General features: G+C 26.9%; 1 protein-coding gene across 1 annotated transcript; it reads left to right on the top strand.

Moving 5' to 3' along the window:
* Positions 1–3,443: 3,443 nt before the first annotated feature.
* LOC130806164 (heavy metal-associated isoprenylated plant protein 39-like) lies at positions 3,444–5,669 on the top strand. The gene is made up of 3 exons (XM_057671118.1): positions 3,444–3,522; positions 4,199–4,274; positions 5,119–5,669. Exons 1-3 carry the CDS (start codon positions 3,517–3,519, stop codon positions 5,457–5,459), a joined length of 423 nt encoding a protein of 140 aa, XP_057527101.1. The 5' UTR covers positions 3,444–3,516; the 3' UTR covers positions 5,460–5,669.
* The last annotated feature ends 7,622 nt before the right edge of the window (positions 5,670–13,291 follow it).

Below are 13,291 nucleotides of genomic sequence, written 5' to 3'. Positions count from 1 at the left end.
ATTATTTTAGATGTTAACATTAACACATAAAATATTAAAATAAAGTTTAGACTTTTTATATAAATTTGTCTCACTATAAAACAATCTTATATATTATAGTTATTCAAATGGTTTTGATATGTATTTTAGTTTTACTCAATTTATACACAATGAGTATCTCACTTGTTTTCATAATCCACCTATCCCCTCAAATTTGTTTTGATTTTAATTTTTTTTTTCTATCAAATTTGTTCATTTCTATTTTTCGTCATTATCCATATTTTTTTAATTTTCATCCACGTTCGCATCTTTTAGGAAAAATAAACCCTCCCATCCGGAATCCGCCTTGTGCAGAATACTTCAAGTGTCCTTACCTTTACCTTTTACATTATTGACACATTTATGATTTTTCCCGCTATCCTACATAATTTATTTTGTATTATTTTTTAAATTTTTTTGCCAAATGTTTATTTGACAAATTTGGTGAGATAAAGAATTATGGGATAAGATTGTCTTAAGAACTTCATTGATTTGTAATGACATAAATTGATAGTGGCAATAATAAACAAAATCAAATTTGAACTTGGAACCTTTTCAAGTCCATAGCATTCCTCATCGAGTCAAATCAGTCAACTAATGCTTGAATTAGTCGACATAGTAGTCATCATACTCATCAATATATATCCTCAAATTTCGTGTGACAAGAATGTTTTACGATTTAATAAAATTACTATATTTTTTAAGAAAGAAATATAGTGAATAATTCAATAGTATTTTGTTAATTTCACTATAATAAAATCAATTTTTAATTAACCATAAATAATACTAATTTAGGAGGTTTTTTCCCTAGAATTATACTAACTTTAGTTTATTAACTAATATACTAGTTTTTTTGTTCTTTAATCTCGTATAGTTTAATTTTTAACACGTTAGGGATATTATAGGGAAACCCCCACTTAAGTTGGTTGTATTCATTGTTAATAAAAAATTAATATTATAGTTGGAAAATAAGTAAAAAGTTATAGTATTTCTAGTAATTTTTCCTTTAGAAAATAATTTTTAGAAAAGGTAAATTATATTGATTTTATTTATTAAGCAAAAAAAAGAATAATCATTTTTCAAGAACCATATATTGAAAAAATTAGTGTAGAATAAAAAAAATTAAAATACAAATCAAAATAACAACCCCTTTCATTCACCTTTTTATGCCCTATCTAATTTTGCTTATTTATCTTGTTTTGTATGTTTGCAGGTTAATTCTCCTACATCATCTTCTTGTTATCCATATTTAATTTTGCAGGGCTCTCATTACCTGGTGGTTCTCTTGATTGCACTCATTATTATTCTCTCATTTGGTTTTAACACGTTTATTAAAAATACTATTTCAATTATAAATATCTCTATTTGTGTTCAACTAAAAATATAATAAGTTGATATTAATAAAATTTACATTAAGACGAATAAAAAGGATCCCACTTGACTATATTTTAACCTACTTCCTCCGTTCCAAATTAGTTGCAACATGGACAAAAATGACACTATTCATTCGTCCCTCTTAATTTATGATTAGTTTTTAATTTATAGATTGAAATATAGGCAAGTGAGATCTTGTTTAATTCGTCTCATTGCAAAAATTATTAATATCAAATTTTTATAATTTTTTATTATTCATTGTAAGAGATATTAAAGATTGAATTAGTACATTGGACTGCGGGAAAAAATAAATGTTGTTTGTAAATTTGAACGGAAGAAGTATTAATTAAGAATAAAACACAAGTTAAGATTAATCTATAAAATAGTACTCAAAAAAGAAAATAAGACAATAATAGTAAATAAAAGGGAGTATTACTATAGCAAATTTGTTTCACTAGAATTATTAAATATCAGAAAAGAAAATTCCAAAATATGCAATGTTTTGTATCGTTACAAAATCAAAATTAATCGAATTGATTTTGAGTCTGATTTAAGTTTATTCTGTCTTAAAAACCCAACATATTCAATTTTCTTAAGTACTCATATTAAGGCTTTGCTTAGTTTACCTTTAAAAAAAAGAAATTCCACATGGTAGCATCTAGTTTTCAAGAAATGCCAATGGTAGCACTTTTGTAAGATTTTTCCACATGGTAGCATCCAGTTTATGCATTATCTAACTGCCGTAGCATTTTCCGTTAAATTCTTGTTAATTTCTGTTTAATTCATTATTTTGTAAGATTTTTCTACATGGTAGCATTCAATTTTTGCTCTTAAATGTTTAATTCACCATTTTAACGTTTAATTCACCGATTAATTTATCAATGCCCTTAAATGTTGTAACAATATTATTTTCATTCAAATTATCGGCATTATAAAGTTCAAAAGGTGCATTACAAACACTAACACATAATTCAAAAGGCGCATTTTATAAGCTCTAGAGGTGCATTTCATAAGTTCAAAAGGTACAATCCAAGCACTAATACATATCTACTTAATCATTACAACATTTAAGAGCGTTGATAAATTAATCGGTGAATCAAATGTTAAAATGGTCAATTAAATATTTGAGAGCAAAAACTGCATGTTACCATGTGGAAAAATCTTACAAAATGATGAATTAAACGGAAATTAACAAGAATTTAACGGAAAATGCTACGGCAGTTAAATAGTGTATAAATTGGATGCTACCATGTTGAAAAATCTTACAAAAGTGCTATCACTGGCGTTTCATGAAAATTGGAGGCTACCATGTGGAATTTCCCTAAAAAAATACTAGTAAGTATTAGTAAAAAATCAGTGTTAATAAGTAAAAAATAGTTTTAAATAGCAAAAAGAGTTCACAAATTTTGTGAGAGACAGTCTCTTTAAGAAACCATCTCTAATTGGGCTGACCTATTATATATTTTTTAAAATATTGCAAGTAGGTATTAAGAATGATACAAATAGACATTTAAGATATTGAAAATAGGCATTAAGATATAGTAAGTACGCATTAAGAGTACGATAAGTAGGCATTAATGTTTAATGGGTTGGGCTTGAGAGACGGTCTCTCAAAAGACTAGCTGAAAAGAGTTACAATTATTAAAAATTAGTTACAATCGGTAAAAATCAATTTTAATTTTCAAAATTCAATTATAAATTACGATCATTAAAAATCAGTTTTAATGATTAAAACTCAATTATAACATACTAATAAAATTATAACATAACTAATAATCAGTTAAGATGGGTAAAAATTAGTTTTAATCGGATATAATCATTAAAAATCTATTTTAATAAGTATATCAGTAAAAATGGATTGAATAAAAAAAAAAAAACAGATCCCACATGGAACCTACAAGACACTGCAATGTTTCTCCTGTCTTGACTATTGAGCCTTGACGGTGCAGTTATTAGAGCTATGCTTTAAATGAGTGAGTTGACTCAGTATTGACTACATTTTACACACTATATAAACACCACTTAACACTCCTCTTTACTTCATCTTCATACTTCATTCCAATTGGCAATTTGACAATTTCCTTCTCTCTCTAACTTTATTTATCTTTCTATCAAGAAACAACAATGAAGGTGTGCAATCTTTATCTCCTTTTGCTCACTTTTTAATATAAATTAGTCGAATATAAAACATATTTTGAGATTTAGTGGCGAAGTCACATAGGGTGCAATCTACTTTTGAATTTTCGCTGTCTAGTGTTTTAAGTTCAGCTCTTAATTTATGATTATATATTATTAGTAAAGTAATGTATTATACTCTCACCAATTTATTATCAATGTCTAATTTGCTTTTTAGACTTTTCATCTCTTATTCTTAATTTATATTTTATTATTAATTTATAAGTTAAAACATAACTAAACGGAATCTTATTTGATTTGTCTCAATGTAAGATTATTTATAACAACTTTCTATAATTTTTAATTATACACAATTAAAGGTATTAAGGTTTGAATAAATGCATTAGATAGACTGCATAAAACAAATAGGACATTAATAGTGAATTAAAGCAAGTATATTTTATTTCGAACACTTAAATTTTATTTTTTAGTTGTGTCTTATTGAGGTACAAACAGACAAAAAGGCTAGTTAAAAGAAGTATAGAATGTATAACATTATAAAATACATAGTAACTTAGACAAGTTTTAGTTGTATTTATCTCAATGTGTTTATAATTATGTTTACTATATTTGCCTTTTAATAATGCTGATTTATTTACTTTTTGTCCCTTTTTTTTTTTATCTGTTTTAGAAAGTGGTGCTGAAATTGAATATGCATGATGGGAAATGCAAGCAAAAGGCAATGAAAGTGGCCTCTACAACTTCTGGTATTAACAATTTAATCTTTTTGATATTTTTTTAAAAATAATTATTATGATATAAGTGATTAATTAGGTATTAATCCTTCTCTCCCTAAAAAAAACCCCCTTTCCTTCTACCTCGAAACTAAGATCGCCATAATTTATGGTTGTAACTACCAAGTCATTTAATGTTAACAAATAAGTATAATTAGTTAGAGGTGTTCAAAACTTTTTCTATAATGTTAGTTATATTTAACTTTTGCACATTTTAAATACAAATTGGCCCATAATATTTATAAGTAGCATTTATAAAATATTATAAATATAATAATGTATATTAAAATTCTTTATATCAAGATGAATCTAATAAAATCCTTGAATATATTTTACCTTTTCATATTCTTGAAAAATAACTGTTTATTATTTCGATAGAGTCAAAGATTTATAGTTCTTTTGTTTAGTATTACTTCACAATGGACTAATATGACCCTTTAAATCATGTACATTTTTTATTTATGTGAAGTTGCACATGACGTTTATTACCAATGATCAATCGAAAAAACCTCTTTATTAGTTCTATCATTAGCAATGATAAGGGTGTCTACTTGTCTACATCCAATACTCCCTAATCTCACCTAAGTGGATCTCTTTGTCAATTTTATCGTTAATAAAGATAAGGTTGTCCTGTCTACATCCAACCCTATCAAACTTCACTTTAAGTGTCAGTGACTTAATAACATAGCGGAATGGAATGGAATGATGATATCTCTGTCAAAATTATATATTTAAACTTTCTCACTTTATATTTATAATATTTCAAATATAATCAACAATATGAGAAGGTAGATTAATCAAACTTATAATCATGCAGGTGTAGATTCCATCTCAATTGACATGAAAGAAAAGACATTGACATTAACAGGGGACATAGATGCTGTTGCAATTGTTACCAAATTGAGGAAAATTTATCAAACAGAAATTGTGTCAGTTGGCACAACTAAAGAGCCTGAAAAGAAAAAAGAAGAGCCCAAAAAAGAAGAGCCCAAGAAAAAGAAAGAAGAGCCCAAAAAAGATGTGTCCAAAAATCAGGCCCAAGTTGGTAACCCTGTAATTTTGTATTACAATCCTCCTCCTTATGGTAATCATATAAATGTACACTCTTACCATGGTGATTACATGGAAGAAGATTCCAATGCTTGTGTTATATGTTAATTGTAAGTGAGACGGGTCTATATAATTAGTCTATTTCTTAAATTTATTATAAAATTATAAGTAATTTTTTTTAATAGGCTAAATGTGCATTAGCCAGTCCAATATAGACGGTCTCAACATTAGAACGTGTTATTTAAGAATTTGTGTAAGGAGAATAATTATGATGTTTAGTGATTTTTTAATACGAGATGATTTTTTAATCTAACAATTTCAAAACTTTAATTCAAGATATAGACTCATAACATAAAATTAATTAAAAATAATATGAGAAAACGTTTGAACAAAGATCATATTTGTAAATTACTTACTGTTTAATATACAATAAATAAATCAATTTAATAATCGTTTACATATATTATCCTTCACCATTTATTCAATTTAGTATCATATACTTCTACATATATAAAATGAAATTTTCATCCTATTCATTCCAACAGATCTGATCTATTTTTTTAAAAAAGATTGGTGAATTATGATTGGAAAAATTGTTTTTAAGCATAATATAGTAAAAAAGAATTTAATTTTAAGAAAAAGGTTACTCACATAGTATTTTTAGCTATTTTAGATGAATCAGAAAAAAGTACTAATAAATATATGACCCTATAAATCATTTATTTGATCTTTTGCTTTCATTCTAAGCAATTATTTGATACTCCCTCCGTTCCTATTTGTTCTTCCTATTTAGGTATTTCACAAAGATTAAGAAAAAGAAAATCTTTGGTGGTAGTGGGTATTATTTTAATTATATAATAGTGGGAAGTAATGATTGTATTGGAAGTATGAGGTTGTAGTGGGTATTATTTTAATTAAATAGTAGTGTGAAGTAATGAAGTATGAGAGAGAAAATAATTATAAATAAAAGAAAATGGGTACATTAAAAGAAAAGGGGATTTTAAGGGGTAAAAGTGAGATAAAAACTTTCTAAAAATAGAAAGTATTCTAAAGTGGAAGAACTTTTGAAACTACCCGTTTGGAAGATCAAAAAGGAACGGAAGGAGTATTTTTTACTATCTTAATTTGTGTGCAATTATGTTCGAATGAAACCGAAAAAATCGGACGAAGTATAAGTAGTGTATTGATGGCAAAGAAGTCAACAATTTACACCATAAAATCTAATTCTTATCTTATTATTTAAAAATATTACAAAATCTTTATTAAAATCGTTCCATCATGATTCATGAGACAATTTAATACGGGCTAATTTAATTCTAATTTATTTGAAAAAATTAAAAAAAACAGTTTAAAGCAAATTACGGCGGTAACTACCGTTTAAGTTTAACTAATTTAATTTTTTTTTACATAAAGGATTTATGATATGAAAAAACGTACAGAATTAATATACTTCTGCCTTTATTTTCATCTTAATAAACAAAGATAGAAATTGAAGTCAATTAAAGTCGTTGAAAAGAATGGATCATTGATTCACTGTATACTATAAATGAAAATGTCAAATTTGTAAGGAAATCCTTCGTTCCTCTGTCATTTTTCATTTTAATATATTATAATAATTTTAAAAAAAATTTCGTAATAATTTCACTTTTATTTTTTAATGCCATCAATAAATTTATTATTTCATTTTTTATTTATTCTTCAATAATCTAATTATGCTTTTCATTAATTTTACCGAAAAGTAATAGAGTTCTTAAGGACTTACAATAATTTTTTTGTCTAAAATAAACTGTAGCATATATCACATTATATAATACTCCCTCCTATTCATTTGAGTTGTCTTGTATGTTTTGGCACAAACACACTATCCAATGCACTAATTTAATTCTAAATATCTCTAACCATGCATAATTAAAAATTATAAAAATTTGATATTAATAAAATTTAGATTGAGACGAATTAAACAAGATCCCACATAACTATATTTTGACGTTTAGATTAAAAATAAAATACAAATTAAAAGTGATCAATGAATAAATCGAATTTAGTGTATTACCTTTTTGTAGAGGGGTGTATACAAAGGGACAAATGGAAAGAGAGGGGAAAGTAGTGAAAGAGTCTTAAAAGGTGGCTGGCTATAAATCAAAAGACGTAGGTAAGAGGTTAGAAGCTTCAAAAAGACAATCCACAGACAAGACTTTACAATATCACAAATTGACGTGTTGACTTATGACCATTAAGTCGTCGATTTGCATGGATCATATACTTTCTTTGCTTTATTACTTATTTTTAATCTTTATCTATATATTTTAATTTTTTTTTATTTATTTATATAACTTTATCTGTTTTTACATTTATTCTCAAATATTCATTTTTCTAAAAGATACTCTATTTTCTTCTTGAAAAATTATTAATGATATCTCTAAGTTTTTGCACTTTATCAATGGTACTTCTAAATTTTTTTCGATTATCAATGGTGTCCTCGTGTTATTGAGCGTCTTATAACCATATCCTTTTCTATTTTTTCCGTCCAAAACTGTTAACTTTTTTTTTCTTTTATTTTTTAACGGTTTTCAACGAAAAAATAAGAAAAAGTTACGGTTGTAAAACGCTCAGTTACACGAGGGCACCGTTGATAATAAAAAAATTTAAAGGTACTATTGATAATTTTCCTTTTTTTCTTTGATACTTATTCAAAAGGATGAAGTAGTATACTCCTTGTATATTAAGAAATCAAAACACAACTGTATACTATAAATAGATTAGGAAATTGTGAGACCATTTAAATTGTATAAATACTATAAATAAATAGTTAAAATATATAAGTGAAAATAAAAGAGAGGTGAAAACATTTACTTAAAAAAATTATAACAAAGTAAAAGAAACTAATTATAAAAAAATTTAGCAACGTCTTATATAAGTAATTGATTAGAATATTGATAATCACTTAAGAATTATCATTTCAAAAAATTTATTTTGGGGTTGTGGGCCCATGTTTTATCAGCCTTTGAACTATAAAATCCAACTATTTTAGGGTAACGTGGTTGGATACCTGGATTGAAAACAAATAAAACTAAATCAAACGTTGGATACCTGGATTCAAAACAAATAAAACCCAATCAAATACAGTTAGTGTCTTGACACATATTTCAAGTTAAGTTCATTTAAAATTAATGTCTATTTATATTATTTTTAATGCCTATTTATATTATTTTTAATATTTATTTATCGTATTCCTAATGCCTACTTTTAATATTTTAAATGTCTATTTACATTATTTTTAATGCCTACTTTTAATATTTTAAAAAATATATAATGGATCAGCCTAATTAGAAATCGTCTCTTAAAAAGACAGTTTCTCACAAGAATTTGTTAATCAAATGGAGGTGAGTTAATTTGAATAGAATGAATTAAATAACTAAATAAAAAAATTATTTGAATAAGATTTAATTACGCTAAATTCTAAAAGTTTAATATAGTTAAATTGAATTGAGGGCATTAGGGATGAAATTTTAGTTTGCAATTTTTTAATATCACACCAAACTAAATTTAATTCGGGTTTTTTTTCAATTCAAGTACAAATCACATTTAGTCATAATCAAAACTAAATCAAATCCAATTAACTCAATTTATTTTAAATTCAATCCAAACCAAATTAACTCATATTTCAACTAAAAACGAATCTAAACTACAAAATAAATCAGATAAACAAAAACTTAATTTTTATTGCAAGAGCACTCAATTGCTTGTTGGCATGCCTCTTGTTAAAGCAAGTGCCAATAATCTTAATGATGACGTTAACATTAAACATATAATCGAACATCCTTTGTCTTGTACTTTGGAGAGGGTCGATAAAGATGTGTCGGATATGGGTGGTTTAAGGTTTAGAATGGTCGATGAGAGTTGCTTGATCAAAGCAACAAAGAAAGAAGCAGACTGTGAGTGGCTCGACCAGCCGCTCGATCGAGCAGAGCCTAGCTCGACCGGTCGAGCGATGTTGGCTCGGTCGTGCAGGATGTCCAGAACAAGTTAGTAGCTTCACTGGAAGCTCGCTCAACTGAGCAAGGTAGTGGCTCGGTCGAGCGGTAGTCCAACAGACTACATTGGATCCTGTTTTTGGTCAGAATTTGTAGTGACTATGCAATAATGTGATGCATTACTCTATTGTTTATTGTAATGTTTATTGTCATAGTTAATTAGGGGGTTAATTGGGATGTTACATGTGAGTTTATGGTGATTTATGAGGGAATACTAAGAGTGATGAATACCTTGCCTATATATATATAAGATTCATTACTCATAGTAACATTCACCACAAACATACATATTGTGAGGGCTATTGCATTGTTAGAAACTTGAGAGTGTTCTTACTTTACTTTAGTATTTGTGATCATGAGAGATTGTTCTTAAAAGAAGGGGAGGTTTATTATACTTATAATTGTTGAATTTAATATAATAAACTACATTTGAGGGGGAGGTATCCAAGATACCTCATATACACTTATGTTCATATTTTGCATTATATTTTTCATCTGTTAATCATTGTTAAACGTTTTTTGAGGCTTTCATTTACACCTCTTAAATTTTCACATTTGCATGCTGGGTCGCAGAAAGTTTACTCAACTAGTAGTTAAACTCATTTGAGAAAGTGAGTTCTTATTGTAGTTCAATTTGAAATTTCAATTTTTTTTAATTAGTCAAATCTAATTCAAATTAAAATATTAAAATAGTAAAATAGTGAGTTAAAATATTATACTAAACTGAAGCAAATTAAATCGAACTAAAAATAAACAATAGAATGTATATTTGAATTAAAGGTAAGGATTTATAAAATTATTTAGATTGATTGTTGTTTTGAATTGAATTTGAGTAAACATTAACAGTAATATATAAAAATTACAATCATCAGAGTATCAAGTTTTAAAAAAATATTTTTATTGGCTAGTATTGCACTAAAATGTAAATTTAAGGAAAATTTAGAGAAAATAGATAGATTGAAAAAAAGGTAAAAGTTGTAGACATTAGCGAAAAACACTATCAAAACATCAATATCAATACCGCGTGTGTATATAAGTATAAAAGTATATATAAATATAAATTTTAAATATAAATCAATTTCATGTTATTAGTATAAAATTATAATATTTCTTATAAAATAGATAGAGCATTTTAAAATATATAGTGCTTTTAATGAAAAAAATTTAGTTGTTAATATATAATAATCAAAGTTTAATACTTTTTAAGGAAAATCTAGACAATCTTCCAACAATGTTATTGTAATGATTCATTGTCATTCTAAAAATAATTTTTGATTATCGTATAACTTTTTTATCTTGCTGAAATTTTTTAGAAATTAAAATTTTAATGAGAAAATTTATTGATTAGTAAATACTTCAACATAAAAAGCAAATATATATATATATATATATATATATATATATATATATATATATATATATATTCTAAGAAACTTTAATTAAAAATGTTATGTAGATTTAAATTCAAAAATATATATAACACTCCAACAAATTTAAAAGGACATATCTAATTGTGATAAACTACTAATATATTAATGAATAAATTGATATTAACTTAGGTAAGAATTATTTCATATGATATATTTCTATGTGAACGCCTTGTGAAATTTACAGCATTTTTATTAGATTGTATGATGATATGATATCAATAGATAACGTCACATTGGTATTACAAATTTCCACCTATTATCTCAAGAAATAAATTAAATCAAGACAAATCAAATAGAATTATTTTGAGTATAATATATATCCTAAATATAGAATGTAAACAAGATTATATCATGATCATAAATATTTATACCATTTTCACAAGAAATGACATTTAGGCTACATTTATATAGAAAATTTGAAATGAATATGCAAAAAAATATAAAAAATTTACGTAATAGTCAAAGTTTTAAACTATTTTTCAAGATAAGCAGTTTTTTTTTCAAATTAGTAACAGCAAACAAAGATTGAAGGTCAAAATTAGTCAAAGTCTTTACTCGCTGTTACTAACAGCGAACAAAGATTTTATTTTGACCTCCAGTCTTTGTTTGCTGTGGGGTAAAATTTAAAACTGCCTTTTTTTTCTTCATTTTCCCCAAAAAAGTTTGGTAAAAAAAAGTGTCAAAATCTTTGTTCGCTGTTACTAATAAAGACCTTGATTTTTTTTGACCAAGCTTCTCTATTCGCTGTTATTAACTAGGGATGCAGGCGGGTACGGGGCGGGGATGGGTCCCGGTTTGATGGGTCATGGGGCGGGTACGGGTATAAAATTCATACCCACCGCGGGGATGGGGATGAGGATGGGTTTTAGGTGAAACCCGCCCCATCCCCGCCCCTCCCCGCCCCATCAATGTTTTGGAATTTGGATTTGATTAGTGGGTGGATCTTAATTTCTTGATTAATTATCTTTTTGTGCTAAAAATTGGTTTTAATTATTTTTTTGAATTTATAATACTATTTCACTTGTTCCCCACTACAGTTGTACAAAAAGTTATTTAATTTGGGTTCTTTAGTTTAATTTAATTATTGGGTTATTTCAGAAAAATTTGTATTTTAGAGGGTAATTAGATTTTTAATATATATTCCATAAATAAACATAACAGTATAATATTGCTTATTTTTTAAAAAATATAAATTTTAGGTTTGTGGCTCGAATTTATTTCCTTTTTTCTCCACTGTATTGAGGTTGAATGTCAATTATTGTAGGAGTGTTATAAAATAGAAATATTTTAGAACTTTTTAACAATTTTTAAGTATATATTAAATTTGTATATATTATTGTGACACAGATGGGTATTAAGCGGGGATTTGACGGGTGGTGGGGCGGGTAAAATGGGTATTAGACGGGGATGGATACCCAGATGGGGATGGGGATGGGGATGGTATTAGGTACAAACCCATCAGGGCGGGGACGGGGAAAAAAATTATACCCGCCGCGGGGATGGGGATTGATTTACCAGATGGGGATGGGGATGGTAAAGCCAATACCCGCCCCGTCCCACCCCGTTTGCATCCCTGTTATTAACAGCGAACAAGCCGAACCTCTACTTTGAAAAAAAAACTGCTTATCTTGAAAAATAGTTTGAAATTTTGACCATTATATAAATTTTTTACATTTTTTTACTTAATCATTTCAAATTTTCCAATTATATATCTGTTTAAGTTGACCATATTAACATGACAAAAGTTAACCATTTTATTAAGCATCGTAGAAATGTTCCTGTTATATATGCTTTTGGTTCTTCGAAAACTTTTACTCACATAGTAAGTATAACTAAAGAAAATCTACAGTATCAGTCTCAAATGAACCCAATAATATTATCATTCAACCAACTAAACCAAAATCTCAAGCTTATAACCGACTAACACCCTTCACACAAAACTCTTTAGGCTAGAAGTAGAGTTGAGCCTGAGATTTGAAAGGTCGCAAACGAAATTTTAGCTATAGCCCCCTAAAAATATTCAACTTGAAATATTAAAGGTGATTGAAATTCAAATCTCATTAGTTTTCAATACCATATCAACGAACCAACCAAAAGTTAAACTTCTAGTTGAAACTATCTTACATATTTTGTATATAATGAGGATGTTTGGCAAAATAGTTTATTGAGATATTTTAGTTTATTTTGATACAAATAGAAAGTTGGGTGGTCAAACCATCAAATGCTATGCTTAGTAAATTGCGGTTGAAACAATTTATTGTCATGAATAAGTTGTTTTTAAACAAGCTGTTCATAGCAACAGGTTTAAAATCAGCTGGTAATTAATAAAATCAACTAATCAAATCAGTTATTGCATTCAGCTATCAACTACGAATTATTAGCGATTTGCCAAAACGCCCATATATGTTAACTATAAATAAGAAGAATAATACAGGTACAAAAATGTAGATCTCTTTCTAGATGTATGTAGAATGGG

This window comes from Amaranthus tricolor, chromosome 2 (assembly GCF_026212465.1).
Source record: "Amaranthus tricolor cultivar Red isolate AtriRed21 chromosome 2, ASM2621246v1, whole genome shotgun sequence".
NCBI lineage: Eukaryota > Viridiplantae > Streptophyta > Magnoliopsida > Caryophyllales > Amaranthaceae > Amaranthus > Amaranthus tricolor.
The sequence above is the reverse complement of the archived record's forward strand: the minus strand, read 5'-3'. Positions and strand labels throughout refer to the sequence as shown.

Coding starts and splice junctions, on each gene's coding strand:
- LOC130806164 (XM_057671118.1), top strand. Junction 4,275..5,118: donor AGTGGCCTCTACAACTTCTG/GTATTAACAATT, acceptor ATAATCATGCAG/GTGTAGATTCCATCTCAATT.